Source organism: Takifugu rubripes, chromosome 13 (assembly GCF_901000725.2).
Source record: "Takifugu rubripes chromosome 13, fTakRub1.2, whole genome shotgun sequence".
NCBI lineage: Eukaryota > Metazoa > Chordata > Actinopteri > Tetraodontiformes > Tetraodontidae > Takifugu > Takifugu rubripes.
This window is the reverse complement of record NC_042297.1, coordinates 16,927,219-16,945,777: the sequence shown is the minus strand read 5'-3', so window position 1 is coordinate 16,945,777 and position 18,559 is coordinate 16,927,219. Positions and strand designations below refer to the sequence as shown.

Here is an 18,559-nt window from a genome sequence, read left to right as displayed (position 1 = left end):
TTTTTTCTTTGGTTTCTGCCGCTTGGTGTCACTGAACGATGCTCAGGCCGAACAACAGATGAGGGACGGAAAAAGATTACACGCCGGTCTGTTTTCACGCCTGGAACTTGCCCAAGGTCAATCCATAGTGATGCCAACGCTGCATAAATTATTCATTAATTCCTGTCCCTGCTTATTACTGTTGTAATAATGAAAGGGTGAGAGAGTGTCTCTCAGTTTAGATTGGATATTTCTCATCTTAATTCACAGCTTTACATACGTACACATTAGTATTTTAGTCGTATTTGTGTAGGTTTTTTTTAATCATCTCAGGGGTTTTAATTCATATATTTGTGAGATGTTGTAATTCCAGAATACTAAACATTAGACTAATTACGGATTTATTCTTCTCACCTACCAGCCAGGCATTAGCTTTAATGCTCTGCGGAACCAGACAGCAACTTTTAAAGTTGCTGCGGTAACTTTGTCAAGCATCTGTTTGCACCGTCAACCAGACGATGTGTTTACCGCCGGGATGGGACACAAACCCAGCTGTGTATGAAACTTCCATCTGTGCGTTCATTAGTTGGGTCACGCTTTGTTTAGCATGAACATGCTGTAGGAGAACTGCTCGCAATCACCTGAGGTCCAGTTTCTATGGGGGACCCGCATGGCCAGGTGGGTGAAGGGGGAGGAGAAAGGGGAACATAAAGAGGCCTAAAGAGCAGTGGACACATATTATACACACCAGTAATTTATTATCATAAAGAATAACTAAGCTAGTCATCGGAGCTGGACAGCAGGTCAGGGAGCAAATATGTACATAAAATAATAATAATCAATGAGATTAACTTTTAAATAAATTAGCATTTCAGTGATTTTTCCACTGAAGTTGTCATTAATTAGGCCTTTAGCTGAGAGTTGGACACCAGTTTCCAGTAGGACTGAAAGCCCAGCTGGATTGTGGAGATTGTGGGATCTGGGTTGCTGCTGTAGATTCTTGGCTTTTAGAGCCTAATAGGTTAAATTTAGCTTTAGAGGTCATTTTCTTTTCTGGTGGAGAGGAAACACTCCTCGAATGTTAGCATCTCCTTCAGTAACTTGATATTTTTCTTCCTGACTTCCAACAATTATACTTCTAGTAATCGAAAAATTATCAGGATGCCAACGAATTTCAGTGCCGTTCGATACCAACTACCGCTCTACGCTGTTTACAGGCAATGCGCAAAAATAACAATTGCAAATCTAATTGGCCGGCGATGAGCCCCTCAGCAGTCCGCGAGCTCGTTAAAAGCAAAAGCATTCGGGGTCTTCATCAAAAATCCGACAGCAGTTTATTTTTTTGTTCTCGCGTTTCCTCCCTGATTACGTACAGGCCAGTCGTACCGGGGTTAGCTTCAGCCAAACTCGACGGAGGCCATGTGAGAACATCCGAGAGCCCACAGCCTGGACGTTCCATTTGGTGAGGCGCGGCTCTTCCAGCGCTGTCTGTTTATAAAGATGGATGACCTGAGAATCCTCCCATTCGCTCCCTCAACAGGAGCTTATTAAACTTCCAGACGTTAGAGTCCGTCGTCGTTGCCGAGCATCCTCTCTTTATGACTTTGGGGATTCGTGTTGTGGCCGACGCTGCTCCGCCATGTCTGGAACGCCAGGTTGAGTATTTAAGAGGGGAGGAAAAGGGATGAAATTAAAAACGCGAAAGCCGTCACAACCTGTAAACCCCACCTAAACATAACGGTTAATATTACATAAATGTCGATAAAGCCGTCCAGGAGAACTCTAGGTTTAAGAAGGAATTGTTCCTAGAACATCACACATTAATCTGTAGGGCAGTAAACATCTATCTGATGATGTCTAACCTCCGAGGAAGAAGTCGGGATAATTATATCGTAATTACTTGCCGTAGTTTTTCCTCCTGGCTGCAGTTCTGCCACAGGCGGATGGTGTCTGGGAGCCGCCTGTTAGGAACACCGCCAATAAAGTTGATCTGCTCTTGTGTCCTCCGAGGCCATAGTGTGATTCGATGATTTGTGCTGGTCTGGGCAGCCGACAACGCAGCAATTCTCCAATTTACTTTGTCTATTTGTTCACGGCAGCAGAGGCTCCTGCAGCTGCGAGGGGGGGAAAAGGAACGTGGATGGTTCATAAACTGGGATTGGAGGCATCAGCCATGAGGTTCATCAAGCTGCCACCTGAAATAAACTGAGACTGAGCCTTAAATCTAAGTATAATTTAAGATTTGTCTAAATACGTTTGGTGTCGGGTGCCTGGTTAGCGGCTCCACCATACAGTAGCGGCACATTATGCTAATCCTACTCTGTAAAAAGTAATAAGCGGTTATATGTTTTATTTATGGTGGTTTTTTTTCATTTTTGCTGTATTTTTCCTTTTTCTGACATACCTGTGACATTCTTAGTCTCCTTGTTGGGTTGAGCCTGATAAAAGACGACCTTTTTACCAGCAAAAAGACAAAAATGCGTAAACCACAATGCTCAGTGCTGCGTTTGGAAAACTTTCATACATGCCTGGATCTGTTAGCCAAGGACAAACAAGAAAAATGATGCGTCCGTTTAAAATTTCCTTTTACTAGTGAGAAATACAGAAGAATGTCCTGCATAGCATATTTGTGACTCTTCCATCAGTCTATTTAGAGATGTAACGCACAAAAGCTGGTAAACGAGTGCCGACTTGTTAGACTCTTGAAGGTCGTTGGTAAACCAGTTGTCATGGGGATGGGCTGTGAACTGCACACCAAATGTACCCGCTGCCTGTTGTGAGTGACAGATGAGTGGGACAAATTATTGTAACAGATTCCGCTCTAATTGTATAATTTGCCGTCACCCTCATTTAGAAAAGCGGGCCAAACATTAAATTAACGGCTTCACCTGTTGGGAGTAAAAAAAAGACTTGTGCTGTGAAAATGGCCGTTAACTTTACAGCCCATTATCCAGTGATGATGTGGATTTAATGCTCATGTGGCGCTCATGAAGTTCATTTCTTCAAGAAACTGATGGATTTTTGAATATAGCATTTGTTTTTGCGGATGTCTGAGGTGACGCTTCTAGATTCCACCCCTCTTTTCTGACTCTACTTCTCAAGACAAACCAACGGGTCACACGCTCAGGTGGCCGAGGGCCAATTTGGAGACCTTAATGTGGGGGGAAACTGGAGTGTCTGGTGCAAACCCATGTGGACCCCAGAGAGCAGGCAGGAAAGAGTGATGTGAACCTCCCAACTATGATCCTGTACGGTTGCTGTGGTAACCGCTGCACAGTTATGGACTGATTCTTATTAAATCATTTTCACCTTATTGGTTGAAGTTGGAACGTTGTGTTTTCCAACGCGATTCACCAAATGCAGCTGCTATGCGTACTGACGTGTTTTTTTGAGAAAAAAAACCCAACTTTATCATTTTTTGCTATTTTTTGAACTGCTATTCCTGAACTGACCTCTGTGTGCGGCGACTGCAAATTCATATTTCCTGCTGAAACGCGGTGAGTCAGGGCGGATCACATTGATTAAGACGGGCTGTGCTAACGGCCCCTGGGCGCTCTTGGGGAGACAATTACTGTTGTCAACAGAGACATCATAGAGTTGCTTTCTTGCTCCGGGGTGATAAACTCCAGTCTGAGCTGAATAAAAGTTAGTTCTTGCTGGCATTTTTGAACTTTTCTCCGTCTAATGTGGTCGGATCGCTGCGGAGCGACCCACTGTGGGCGTTGTCGGGAAGCATAACACGCAGTTGGAATTAGTGGAAGGACAACAGGCACTAATTCAGTCTACTCACATTCCGAATGAAGGCACTTGTGTTGTTACAAGGCTCTAATTTCATACCGCGGTTGTGCGATACACATAATAATATAGATAATTAAAAAAAGCAGTAAATATTTCTCTCAGCTCATAATAGGCATTCGCAAGCATGTAATTGTTTAGCTATTTAATTATGTAATTAACAGGAAATTCAAATTATACATGTACAAATTTAATTTATCTCTCTCACATTACAGTTCTCAGGCACATAAAAGTGACAAGCGCAGCTTCAAACGGAGCAGATATTGAATTTCAGCCTGGCCCGGCCCTGCAAATCCTGGGCTGTTTCCCCCTTAATTTGCATTTAAATAAAGTGGTTTCTTGTTTAACAATCACAACTGAATACATCAACTTCGGGGGCACCGGTTGGTGTATTTGATGCATATCTGGCATTTGAGTGATCATACTTGAAAGCAAAATACAGGAAATGAACATATGCGAGTTGGCTTATCATGCAGCCTTAAATGTGCTGCTATCTTACTAGATAAATCACCTTATCTTGCTATAAACACACCGGCCAAGCATAAAGCTCTGCAAGTTAACGTCACGCTAGTGCTATTGAAGCTATCTTTAATGCAGCTACCGCCAACTACAGGATTCTGTTCAGACCTCTTCTCTTTTTCATTACCCATGAACCCGTAGCTGTTCTGAGTTATTTAGAGCCGAAGTTTACGGCTGCTTCGGCGGAGACGGAAAGACGGAGGAGCAGTCTAATCCCGTGGCTGCAGCCGCGCGGTTGTGGGAAAAGCATCAACGGTTCTTGCTTTTCAGACTCCTGCTCGTAATTGTATATGTGTTTCTGGTTTGATTTAGGCGTCCAGAAACGTTTCCTCCATCTCTGCTGAAGGATTCTTGTGCACGGACAAGTCTGATCGGCGTGTTCTGATCGTGTCCGTGTTTTTTTTTTTCCTTGCCAGTGCGGGGTGCCGAGGGCCATCAGAGCCACACCAGTGTGCACTAAGCCAGCTTTGGTGTCTCCGTGACAGGATTACCACATCAAATGTGAGGGCAGCCTCCTGCGGTGACACAGTGGCGGCGAGGACCCTTTCAAGTCCTCTTAACACCCGAGGCTTCAGCGTGCGTGCGTGCGCGCGCGCTCGGGTCCCCGGGAAGCCCAGGCGTGACCGGGCCAGTGTGTAAACAAGAGCGCCATCGCTTCCATTAACAAATGTGCCGCGTGAGACGTTTCATTTGCATTCGATTTTGCTGGCGTGCGCACACGCGACGTAGGCGTCCATTAAAAAGTCATCAGTTTAGGGTAACCTGGCGCCGTTTGACCCACAGATTTCATCAGTTCCGTTTTGCTTCTCTGAACACAGAAAATTGAAATGCAGTTTTCATTTTTGCAGCCGCTGAGGGGCCGCGTTCAGCCGACATCGGGCACCACAGAGCAATCTTTGTTGCGTGTACGTCGGTGGTGTCCCTGAGACTGGAGAGAAGTCTTAGCAGAAGCTTGATTCTGATTGAATCATAACACTGGGCGGCTTTCAGCCCTAAATTCCTCCTCACAGTGCTGTAAATGCACGTCTGCCTGTTTGTATTTACCCCACATTTCAGCGGGAGACTTTTTTTTTGTAATGACAGCTGTGCTGTGGCTAATCTGGGGCCACTCTAATCAAAGTCTGTTTACAGCATCAGCATCCGTGTGGTCCCAGAAGTGGCTCACTCTTGCTGTCTGAATATGTGGCGATCTGTTATCAGAAGACGTATTTATGACCCAGACCAGTCCTGCATGAGCTGCTCCAGTCAGCGGTTCGTATAAGAGGGGAAACAATGTTTTTATGACGACTCGCTCGTTCAGAAGGGAACACATCATGGAAGGCTGAGCAGCAGTGCCCTGTTAACGAGGAAACACACTCCGAAGATGCTCTGAAGTGGACCTGGAATCCATTTTTTATGGCAGTCTGAACTGCTCAGTAACTATGCATGGTATCAAATGTTTCAGGCCCGGGACCGGCGGTCCCAAATGGAAAACAGGTCGGCTGTTTTGTTCGGAGATCTCCGTCTGAGCGGCCGCGTTACGGTTCCTCCGACTTTTATGTTGCCTCAGATGAGTGCCTCGCCACGAGAGTCCTAAAGGATTGCTGAACATCCTTAAATTATGGATGAAATTCCCTTCATAATCCCAGCGCTCTTGGTTCTGCATCCACACACACACACACACACACACACCTGTGTGCTCCACAAACGGCCATTGCTAAACACTTTCCAGCCCTGTTCTCATTATCACCTGCTCTAAATTTAGCCGACTTCTGCTGAACGCCGGCCTGAAACTGCGACCGCCAGCGTGTGTTCATGAGACGCCGATGCTCTTTGATGCATGCTGATCGCTTCATGGGTGCTAGAAGTTCTGACAGAGGTTCCAATTAAAGCATACAGCAGTAGGTCGGACCGGCTGTGAAAACACAATCGTTCATATCTAAGCCAAAAACTAACTTTGCACGCAGACCTGCATCTTTTTATGTTTCCAGTTTTATTGACCAGACATCGGAGGCAGACAATGGTGCGTTTGACGCAGGTCATAAACGCTAACCCTAACCCTGTCCGAGGTCAGGTCTCAAAAAAAGGTTCATCTGTGGCCAATTAGGAGCCACATTAGAAAGTGGCCTGAATCCTATTGGGGGGGAAGTGATTTAATGTAACTTTAGCTGCTTACAAACAGAAAACACAGAAATCTGTTTAGCATGAAAGGAGACGCTGCTGTGAACTTTCGCACATTTCAGAAAAAAAGGAGGGCCAATTAAAAAGCAAGCGTGCCCGGCTGGCCGAGGCTCTGCATTTACAGCAAAATCTCCAGCCGCCCGGATCAAATTAGAGGAGCCAGTGTACCACGGTGTAGCTTGTATTAAAGCAAGGTTTGTTTGTTTGTTGTGTTCAAGTGCGCCCTCTCAGGAGGCGTTCAAGGCACACAAACAGCAATAGTTCCTGACCCATTGTAAATCTTTATTAAAGCAAAGGGAAAATCCTCCCAACCTCGGGATTTAATTGGGGGGACGCTTTGATGGAACTTTTTTTGGTGGATGGCAACGGTGGGGAGTGTAGCACCAGCTGTAGGTGGGAAAGCTGAAATAATTGTACTGTAAGTGGTAACGTTTAGTAGAAATACACCACCGGGATTACAGTTTTACAGCGGGATTAGAAGAGATCCAATAATGATGCAGGAAATCCAAGGAGCGCTACAGTAAAACAGGCTGTCAAAGACGAGGACGCAGAGATGAATGAATCTATTAAAATCTGTAAATTAACTGAAAGGAGTTTTCAACTGATGCCTTGTGGTTCCACAACGGCGAGCAGGTGAGATAGGAACAAGTAGGGCTGATGAATGGAGGGGAAAGAGTGCGTGGTGCCTTCAAGCGAATGCCTAAGCGTTTTTAATTAGCCGCGCGAGATTGACCTCTCCATTTTCTACATCTTCATAAATTCACCCTTGAATAACAGCGAGGGCTCATTTTCAGAACAACAGCTGGCACGGGCAGATGTATAACGCTTTTAAATATTTAGCGTAATTAGAAGTGCTATAACTTATTGAGCTCACGGCACCGTGAAGAAATGCGTTCAATTTCTACTGAGCTTTACTGGAAGGAAGGAAGGAAGGCAGCGACACTGCTGGCTGGGAGCCCTGGAAAGCTGCTCCGATAGTTCGAGGCGTCCCGACGAGCTCCTAAAACCATCATGCTTCATGATCCGCCCACATTCTGGACTGAATTTGATGTAGTTCATTAGCGAGTTTATGTTTATCGTATCGCTCCTCTCTGGGCTCATGGAACGGTCGGAGGGTTGAATATTTTATAAGGATGTTCTACCTGCACGCTGATGATGCAATCCTCTCCACACGGGGGCCTCTTGGCCTTCACCTTCAGCATTAAGATCTATACGTTATCTTCTCTTCTTTGCTATCTGAATCTGATGCACAGCTGCATCCCCAGACAGATTCAGCTCAGGTGTATTGGCCACATTTCAGCATATTAGGCATGCGCTGGAGTGCCTCTTGGTGTGCACTGTCTGGGTTTAGATGTTTCTTTCAAAACTCCTCCGGAAGTAAGAGGCTTTAAAGCAGGGCAGGTACCTCCACCAACACAGAGTTATCAACATTAGCACCTCTCAGCTCTCAAGCTAAGGTCGAACACTTCCATCCAACCTTTCTCCTCAGCAGCTCAGCAGAGACACAACCGTAAAGATATGAAGGCATTGGTACCAGACGCTGTTCGTGTGCATGGGACACATTTTGCGGTTTGTTGAGTTGGAGAGGTTTTTTTTTTTTTTTGCTTTGTTTTGTTTTTTAAATCAGCGCTCCAAAGACGGCAGCCAAATGTGTTTCAAGTGTAGAACAATTCACAGAGAACAGTTGCAACACTGAGCATTACAGTTTCTTGGCAAAACTGATCCTAACAGTCACTAAATGCGTCACTTACTAAATCAAACGCGGCCTCATTTTCTGCCTTTGCTTTGTTCTACCGGGGGAAACACTCCTGTGCCTATTGCTAAGCTGCAGCTAATTAGCTTAGCGTAATATAAAGACAGGACCGTTAAAAGCATCCATCATGCCCGTTCCTCAACATTGATCAATAAAGAAGATTTCCTCTATATATGTGTTGGTTTTTTCTGTGCTGATGACACACAGTCCTGTTTCCAGGGTGTTCTTGTGTGTGCTTCATACTCTGGTCCAGTCAGACTGGAGTTCTTGGCTCTCGTTGGTCACCCACACAAATATCTTGCTGAGCCCAGATGGAATCAGTTGGGGGCAGCAGCCGAGCCAAGAACCCCAACTCTGTCTTCAGTGAGTCAGATGAACACAATATGGATGGAAGTTGATCAAAGTCCTGTTACAGAGTTGGTTTTTGACATGGTTCAAATCTGTGGGGACGCCCTGAGTGAGGGACGACCTGAGGGAGGGACACCCTGAGGGAGGGACACCCTGAGTGAGGGACAACCTGAGTGAGGGACAACCTGAGGGAGGGACAACCAGAGTGAGGGACGCCCTGAGTGAGGGACAATCTGAGTGAGGGACAACCAGAGTGAGGGACGCCATGAGTGAGGGACAACCTTAGTGAGGGACAACCTGAGTGAGGGACGCCCTGAATGAGGGACGCCCTGAGTGAGGGACAACCTGAGGGAGGGACAACCTGAGGGAGGGACAACCTTAGTGAGGGACGCCCTGAATGAGGGACGCCCTGAATGAGGGACGCCCTGAGTGAGGGACAACCTGAGTGAGGGACGCCCTGAATGAGGGACACCCTGAGTGAGGGACAACCTGAATGAGGGACGCCCTGAATGAGGGACGCCCTGAGTGAGGGACGCCCTGAATGAGGGACGCCCTGAATGAGGGACGCCCTGAGTGAGGGACGCCCTGAATGAGGGACGCCCTGAATGAGGGACAACCTGAGTGAGGGACGCCCTGAGTGAGGGACGCCCTGAGTGAGGGACGCCCTTAGTGAGGGACGCCCTGAGTGAGGGACGCCTTTCACGTTCTCCTGGCGGTTTTTATTCCATCTTCCCGTCGAGCCGTTTGTGTGCAGCCTCTTTTCAAACATGGCATCACGGAGATCACATGTCTGTTCCTTCCGGTTCCTGTCGCAGGTGGTCGACATCAAAGGGAAGCTCAAGGAATCAAAGCGGTTCTGGTCCAACCTGCCTGACGACATCTGCACCACGGTCAAGCTGGCCGAGCCTGACGAGGAGCAGTGCTGGAACAGCCACATCCAGGGCAGGTGAGGACCGCGCCACCTCCAGCGGGCCCACTTATCGCCTCCTGCCTGCCAGGGATTAAAATAACCCCACCGTGTTTGCAGATTAGCACTTCCTGTCTCTGGACAATAGCGGCTGCTTCTGTGCTGAGCTCCCACATAAGCTGAGAGGCTGCGCTCGCCCAGAGGATTGTGGAGTTTCCAACACCTCTTATCGCTGCTGCAGCGGGTAGAATGTACCACTGAGCCGTGCGCTTGATTGGACAGCGAGGGGGGGTTTTTTTGTCCGATGGAGGAATTGTATGACCTCCCCCTCCCTCCCTGGCTCCCTCCCCTTACGTGTTTTCCTCTCCGAGTTATTGCCGAGTTAAGACCCGTTTGTTCTCGGGCTGGAGGTCGTATCAGTTGGAAGCATCAATTGAAACCTTTAAAGTAAAGTGATTTTTGATCTCTTTCTTCTCGAGGCTGCGGGTAGTTTTCCAGGTTGTGAACACCAGGACCCGTTTAAACATTAAGTATCCTTAATGGTCTGTTTTTCGGACTCAAGTTTTCTTCCTATTTAGAACTTCTGGCAAAACCATTTGATTCGTTCGGCTGCCTTCCTTCTAGCCCGCGGTAATTAAAACATTGATTTTAATTATCTCGTCTGGGCCACCATGCGGTTTCAGGTTGGTTTTGTACTATTTAGTCTTCATGGTGGGTGAGGAGGTGTGGTGTGTGCCAACTGTAGACCCCATCATTGACCCTATGACCCCGTTATAATGTCACACACCAAGTAATTAGCACTAAACTGAGCTGGTGTGCTGATGTCTCCGCTGTCTCCACTGTGTCCAGGTATTTCCCTGAGGTGGTGAAAGAGGGTCTCACCAACCAGCTGAACAACCCTGAGGTGAATGTGGACATCACCAGGCCGGACACCTTCATCAGACAGCAGATCATGGCCCTGCGTGTCATGACCAACAAGCTGAAGAACGCCTACAACGGGAACGACATCAACTTCGGGGACTCCAGTAAGTGCTCTGGCTCGTCTCTGGTGTTCCAGATAAAACGCGGGTTTGTTCCCGCTGTTCTAGAGGCCGCTTCGCTATACTGGAGCTAATGCTAACGCTTATCTGGAGCGAGACGATCTTGACGTGGGGCTGAAATGTGTCTGCAGGTGACGAGGGCAGCACCTCCGGCAGCGGCAGCGGCTGTTCCGATGGCTGCACCACGGAGTTCGTCTATGTCGGGACGGAGGCCCCCGTCATCGGAGCCGACAGAAGCGACGAGCGGACGGCGGTGGCCACGGGCAAATCGCTTTCCCCCGCACCCTCCCTGCTGCTGGTGATGGCGGTGCTCCTGCTCCCGCACGTGGCCATGCAGAACCAGCGGAGATAATACACACGTGTGGCCTGATCACTGACGTTTACACTGTTGCGTGCAGTACGCTTCGACAGCGGGGTCCGCTGCTGCTACCACCCTGGACATGTAGAACGTCCCAGAGAATGGCTAACAGTGCTTTACGGTAGAACTGGAAGCGAGTGCAGAGCTGCATCCTGCTCCTCCCCCAAAGAATGCTCGGTACCGCCACTGAACCGGCTTTCATATCTCTGAAACAAAACAAAAAAAAAACACGTCGATTTTTAGAAATTATTTTCAAAGGTGTCCGGGGCGGCCCGACGCTCCGCTCGGTGGCAAAAGCAAACAAATCTGTTTCTTCAGGTTTAAGGCGGGATTCAAATTTTTTGACGACGGAAGTGGAAAAAATTACGCAATGCCCATTTTATCCTTTTAGCTCCGCCCCCAGACGAAAAAGAGAGAGTCTTTGTGTGGTGCATGCATTGGAAATACTGTAAACTAACAGCAGCATATTCTAGAGTTCATTTTCAAATGCAGGCTAAACAGCTTCGGATCGGGATCGTACAGCGCTAGCAGTTTCCTGTTTGGTCGGATCTCCATGGAAACGGCCAGCTCTGACAGCCACTATAGTTGCACATACGATTATCCCTACAAAAGTGCTAACCTCATGCACTTCGAGAACTACTTTGCACAGATTATTTTTGTTCGCCTCATAAGTTTATACAGCTACATCTGCTCCATAGAGGAATAAAAAAGTTATATTTTCAGATCATACCAATGATTGTATTGTACTTATAAGCCGCTGCAGTATGTATCTCACTGGAAAGTTCCTGGTGAATAAATGTAATTCTTGCTTTTACAAGTTCGTCGACCACCTAGAAATTTGTTTCAGCAGTTCAGTGAGACGTTCTCCGTCACGCATCTGCTAACAAGTCATTTATTTCATTGATGTTTCTTTCATCCTTGTTCTTTTCATTTCTCAGAGGACCCAAGGATGCGAGACCCATTAATGATCAGTACCTTAATGGCATCTTCCTCTATTTTCTTGGCTAGCTCTAATAATGCTTTAATTATTCATGCTTAAGGATTATTTTGTAATTGTATGTTTTTCTTTATGTTATATGACATTATATATATATATTCCATACAGAAGCTAACGATATAACTGCTCCTCTAGCTGCAGGACCTCACGCGCAGATATTTGGAGACTCGTTTGGCCAATCAGAACCGACATTTGACCCGATGTGCTCAGCCAAAATGTTCAGTTGGATTCAACTTTAGTTACAGTCGAGATTGTCTCTATATGACCCTCCTACAAACAACACTGCCAGGAAACGCTTCCTCTTAACAGGAAGTAACCTCGAGCAGGGCCAGGACCATGTGGGCCGGGGGGGGGGCTCCTGCTGAGGGCCGTCCCAGTAGAGGGGGAGAAGAACACATACATGCAGCATAATTGATCACAGCCAATAAGCTGCCTCGTTTCAGAAGATCTGGTTTCTGAAACAAACAAACAGCTGCTGATCCTCCCGAAGTGGAGATGAGAGGAAAGCTGGCCCCTCCCCAACATCTGCACCAACATCAGGCACTCCGGTGACACGTGGAGAGCGCCTTTTCTTCAGATGAGCAGACGAGCGCCGTTGCCCGACATCACGCGGGCACGGGGCCGCGTTCGATGCGTCCGCAGCAGCGCTCGGGGAGGTGATTGAGCGGAGGCCTCGGAGCAGAAACTGCTATGACACAATGGAATAACTCATGCGTGGCGCTTAATTATTCCAGCTCCGACTCAACAAACTCATCAGGACGAGTGCAGAAAATCAATGCAGGGACGAACGGCGCATATTTAGAATGCCAATGCTGAGCATCAGAAACCTCGTGACAGCCCGAGAGGCTGGAGGAAGAGATAAAGACGAGGAGCGAGGGAAACGTCCTCGTTTGGACGTGGACGTTTCAGAGGGCTGTTGTGATTGGCCAAACAGGACAGGTAGCGCTGCGTGCATTTATATACTCACCTGCAGGCGCTGGATAGTTCCACTGGGTCGCCATTTTTGCTTAAATCATTTGACTTTTCTCATCCATCGTCAGACCAGGAACCGCTGCTGATCTGAACTCACCTCGAAACCAGTCAGCAGCAACTGGCTGAGACTGGTGTTTACTGGTGGTAAAATATAGGAATGTCCCGTAGGTAGCTCTGACGTGACATGTGGGAATGATTCCCTGACAGCTCCTTATCCAGGAAACAAGGTTTAGATCGGAAAATACTGCAGCGACAGGATCATAATCTGTCGATCCGCAGCTCTTTTGCTCATGGGCCTAGATAAGTGGCGCTAAAGGAACCCCTGTCGCGTCCCTTTTTAGTGTCGAAAACCTTTCTCCTGGAGGTTCGCAGCAATGTGTGTTTGATAGCGGTCACACCACACGAGCATTGACCCAATTCCACAGTAAAGTTAGGCAGCCTGGCTCTGTGATTCCAGGGATTTCTACGCCCAAATGCTAACGCTACCCTGTACTTTGGCTAGTCTGTATGCACACATTATCCTGTGTTGAAAATGTCTTTAATGTGGAGTCCTTATGTTAAAAAGTGATGCGGCAGGGGTACTGTTAACTGCTTCTACCATCTTGATGTATCTGAAACTCGCAATTACAGAGTCAAATGTTTATAGTGACATTAGCATCAGTAGCACTGGCGGTCGTTGGGCTCTGATATTTCTCGGTGGTCACACACAAAAGGTGTTTTTCGAGCATCCACGATGATGTTTTGGAGCTAGCATAAGCGACGGGGGCAGCATGTTCAGTAATAAGGCAGGCGGTTAGCGTCACAGACATACAGAATGACACTGATTAATTAAAGGCTGCTGCCTCTTTACTCAGACTTAATGACTTTTCTCCTTTTTTAATGATCGACGATATCTGCGTTCGCTTTGGACGGGAAATTCGGATGTTGCCGTTTTCCAAAGAGCCCCCGTTGTAACAAATATATTTCACTCCTGCTGAGCGACGCCCCGCCCCCGAGACACGTGGCTTTTGCCCCAAAGCCTCTTTTTTTGTTTCTTTAATTCATTTTTAAGAAACAAAAATGAGCGAAATGGCGGCCGGGAGATATTTTGTAAGAGGGTGAGATGTGCTGTTATGCAAGTTCTCCGTGTTGATGTTGTTTGCTGCACTTTTGCTGGCTGTGTTACCGTCGTGAATCGCAGAAACAGAAAACTGAGGAGATTTTTCTTTTTCTTCTTGTGATTATTTTGAATCTGTCGGTAGCACGTTGTCGGGAATGTTCTGGGGGAAACTGAAATCGATGGTTGCAGACTTGCCTTACCATTTTTAAAAGGACTGCTTATTTGGCTTTTGTTACACATTCTTGTATATGGAGAATAATACAAAGGTAATAATAAACATTTTATTAAGAAAATAAGCATTTTTCTGCGTTTTTGTCTGTTTATGTGAGGAGAATTCCGTGACTTCACATTCTCCCCGTTGAGGTTGGAAATGAACGTAGAATTTGAAGAATCTGTCGACTCAGCAGCACAGATGTGACTGAACATTTCTTTACAGCATTGGATCACATTTTTAAATAAATATGTTCATTTATTTGTCAAGAGTGAACATCATTGACCTCATATCAACAGTGTGTCCATTATAATTAGCTACATAATGGGAACATGTGTTATCTGTTAACAGCTTTTGTTCCTCTCATTCTCTTTTAAATTAACGTGTAATTTAGGTTATAATAAAAAATAAATTAAATAATAAAATTGAAAACTGGATACTTCAGGCATCAATTACACATGGAATAATCCTTCTGACCAAAACCGGGTGAAATAAAGTGATCAGACATTCAGATAAGTGGGGATGCAAAGAGAGTTGACTTTTCAAGCAGGACTTTTTATTACGTTCCACAATTATAGAATTATACAAAACAGTGTGAAAAGGTCAAACTCAACATGAAATTCAAAACTAAAACAACATTTTTATGCATTTCACAGGCAGAAAGGAAATAATTGTGTTATACTGTGGGGCCAGAGAACCGGGCTGACCCACGAGAGCGTCTTCTTTAAATAATAATTGAATTCAAATAAAAACACCCTGCCCTTTATCTCCGCACCGAGATAATTTCCTTAACCGGCACAAAGCTGGACAATTGTAGCCGAAAGTCTTTTTTGCAGCAGCGTTCAAAGCCAACGGCTGAATTTTATGTAAACTAAACAAAATAAGCATGGAAACCTACGGTAAAATGGATTTTATTAATAAAGAATCATCTCAACAATTGAGCGGCTAGAAAATGGGAACCGTGAAAACGTCCACAGTCGACTGTAAAAGCACCTAAATGGGATTAGCAGTGGTTATAGTATCGTTTCCCATTCGGCTTTTCCATGCGAGAGACTCAAACACTGTAAATAATTAAATAAAAGAACACAATCGCACCTCAAACGAGCCCTCGGCCCACCAGAACAACAAGGTTGGTGCCTTTTAATCGCCCTTCAGAACCCGTAAAAACGAGCGTTGCCTCTGAAAGTAGGCTGGTGGCTGTAAATATGACGGTCTGAGGACGCCGCTAATGGATTCTCTGATGACACATTTCATCCCAGCACTGATTGTAATTGCTTATTACATGACAAGTAATAGTGCGAGGGCTTTGGAGACACAGGGAGGGAAAAATCCCCTGGAAGTACAGACCTATGAAATTAAAGCTCGCTTTTCAATTTCCCGTCCCACCAGACTTAAGCAATTAAACGGATGTAACCCACTATTGTATAATAAGACATAAATAAGCTCCAGAGCGGTTCCCAGATTCTTTCTTTTATCAGGACTTTCCTTCGGGTGGTATGCTCCGTCCCCCAGGTGGGAGCAGACGCTCTCGATCTCTGCCCACGCTCCACATGTTTACGCTCTCTTTATGCTCGCTAACACGTGTTAAGTGCGGCGAGACGCATCCCTCCTTCCTCTGATATCGGTTTGCCCTTAACCTGTCGCGTTTTCAATGCTCCTATTCAACCGCCGCCGCCGACAACCGTAGGAGAGCGTCAATACCTGAAAGAAGAAGCTAATCTCTTTGAAACAACACATACTGGCTCCGCGCAGGTGTTCTCGCCTCTTTACAGCTAATTCTTAACATAATTCTTCTCCGCTTGTCAGCCGTGGAGCGTTTTCTGAGAGGATGTGCAGGCGTTTCTCTCTCTGGATTTAGGATAAAGGGCGAATTACGCAGCAGAGCACTCCTGGATAGCAGAGGCAGACATTACGCTGGCTGATCTTTCTCCAGACAAGGGACCGCACGGAGCAGAATCCTCCCGGGGGGAGCTCAGCCACCTCGCTGCTGATGGCTTACGCATTAGCATGGAGCAGAGCGGCGACAGGAAACAGTTTTATCCCTCATAACCCATTGGCGAAAGCAAGGGGGAGAATCTTAGGAATCCACGTGGGTGAGGCCTGTCGCCGCACGGATCTGAACAACAAACATGGGCAAAACTGTTCCGGGAGGGAGGCTTCACCTTGGAAAAAAAAGTACTTCAAGCCAGACAAAGGGAGGATTTATTTTCCTTCTTTTTATTTTCATATAGTTCAGGAAATGTTTTTGGAAACATGTTTCGTGCTCCATTTACAGAGGAGCAAAGAAAGTGCGTTTCCAGGCCAGGCCACTAGTTGGCAGTGTTTTCTGCATCGAGCTCCGCACAAAAAAGCTGAGCGACAGATCAGGGAAATAAAGTGCTGAGAGGAACAGAAGAACCATCATGTCTGATGAACAGAAGAACCATCCTGTCTGATCCTTTAGAGGCGGAAGGCGTTCTGTCCTCTGGACCCGGAAGTGGCAGCCAGGACCCTGATCTGCAAAGTGTGAACCAGTAAAAGCTGCTGCTTCTCTTCCCTGCTGAAGACGCACAACTAAAGTGTTTGTGTGTCACAGATGGAACTGACAGCACGTCCGTCCTGGATGTTGAAGTTGTTGATGCTACGTGGGAGAAAGTAGCTGAATATATCAGTGAATATAGTTTGGACAGGGTGGAATCTGGGGCCTGTGAGCACCACAGAAGGAATATTAGCAGGAAGACTCGCGCGTGACTCATTTGATCTGAAAATTTGAAATTTTGAAGGTTAGCTCTTCTGGCAAATGGGTCACGGAGACGGCCTCGGTTAACGACGCCCGCACATGTGGGAGCTGCGATAAGTGGGTCACTTTCAGGGGGGGGGGGGGGGGGGAGGAGCCGTTCTCCAAAAAAATGAACAGGGTGAAGCCGGCGCTGATAAGGTTGGGAGAATAGAGAGCGAGTCGGCACGTTTGTATCAGTTAATTTCACATTTTCTATTATCTTTATCGTTGCTCTGCGATGTTTCCAGGTGTTCCACATCAGTCCTGCATCGCTCTTATTTCCCATCAGCCAGTGGGGCCAATCAGACCCCTGCATATTTACTGGATGTTTCATGTAAAAACCAGTTAGCAGATCCAGTTTTGGACTGGAGCTACCAACAGAAGAGCAACCTGCATTAGCACGCTGCTGTCACATGAGTGAAATGTATCATTTCTTAGACGTCACGTCATGAGGAGTGATAAAAAAAAAGCTAAAAATGAGTGAAGAGGAAAGAACAGACGGATGAGAGAACTTCCTGTGAAGCCTGAGCTGTGGACCTGACTGTGAGGGACACAGCAGGAGAAGACCGCACTGATGAGAATATTGAGCGTTTTACTCTAGTTTGGCTCAAAACAAAAACCTGGGGGGGTTGGGGGCACTTTAGAAAAGGCACCTGTGGGGAAGCGGAGAGCTGAGATTTCAAAAGGAATCCATGCCGGCAGTCTTTAAGGAGGTAAATCTTCAAGTAGATGCCTCATTCTATTAAATCCCAGTGGTATTCAATTCAGAGGCCACACTGTGTGTGTGTGTGTGTGTGTGTGTGTGTGTGTGTGTGTGTGTGTGTGTGTGTGTGTGTGTGTGTGTGTGGGTGGGTGGGTGTGTGTGTGTGCGCGCGTGTGGGTGGGTGGCAGTTGTAAATAGTCAAAATAAAAACAAAGCAAATAACAAATGTCCACCGGTGAGAATGAATCAATGCAGTTTTCTTTACAATTTCCATTGATTCCTTTGAAGCGTGCGGCGAAATTAAAGATCACATCAAAGGAAAACGACGGTTTTGAGCGTTTCAAAGGCAAAGAAACCTGAAATCCTGCTGATGGACCTGCGAAGTCAGAAGATCACCACTTTTCTACCTTTGGACCTTGAATATTTTGGTCAGACTGAGGAGAAACAAAGAAATAAACACGCCACAAAACACTCAAACTTCTTCTGTCACTATGGCAACAGGCCTCCAATTGTTTAAACATTCCCTTTGTTCGGGGTCTAACGCCTTGACACGGTGAAAGACGTGCTGCTTCCAAAATGAGCTCCTGGGGGAAAAAAGAGATATGAAATGAAATCAACCATGAAGAACCTCACTGGTGATTAAAGCTATGTTACGGCTAAACGTTAGCCGCCGCCAAGGTCACTCTAATCGCTTTGAGCGAAACAGGAGCCTCGGTGGAAACGCAAAATTTATCTGCGTCCAAGCTGAAGCGGAACTCGGCGTCCTTCTCGGCAGAAGGTCCCGTGAACCTCCGTCAGTGTGCAGCAGATAAAAGAGTCCAGAGAGGCTCGGCACTACCCACGGTTTCACCTCTGTAGACAACAGGGGAACCCGTACGGATGAGACATTTCAAGCGTTTACGCCATTTCAGGGAAGTTTAAATGACTCATGAACCATCATTTCATGCTGCTGGTTTCACT

The 18,559-nt window shown here is 46.6% G+C and overlaps 1 protein-coding gene across 2 annotated transcripts in view; it reads left to right on the top strand.

Annotated features, from left to right (window-relative positions):
• Positions 1 to 14,018, top strand: part of gpc6a (glypican 6a) — an 84,621-nt gene extending 70,603 nt beyond the window's left edge. For both annotated transcript variants that reach the window (XM_029846276.1, XM_003969907.3), the window contains 3 exons: positions 9,370 to 9,500; positions 10,311 to 10,486; positions 10,633 to 14,018. In XM_029846276.1, the coding sequence (XP_029702136.1) occupies positions 9,370 to 9,500; positions 10,311 to 10,486; positions 10,633 to 10,853 (528 nt within the window). In that variant the 3' untranslated portion in view covers positions 10,854 to 14,018. The remainder of the gene's footprint in view (positions 1 to 9,369; positions 9,501 to 10,310; positions 10,487 to 10,632) is intronic.
• Positions 14,019 to 18,559: the final 4,541 nt, after the last annotated feature.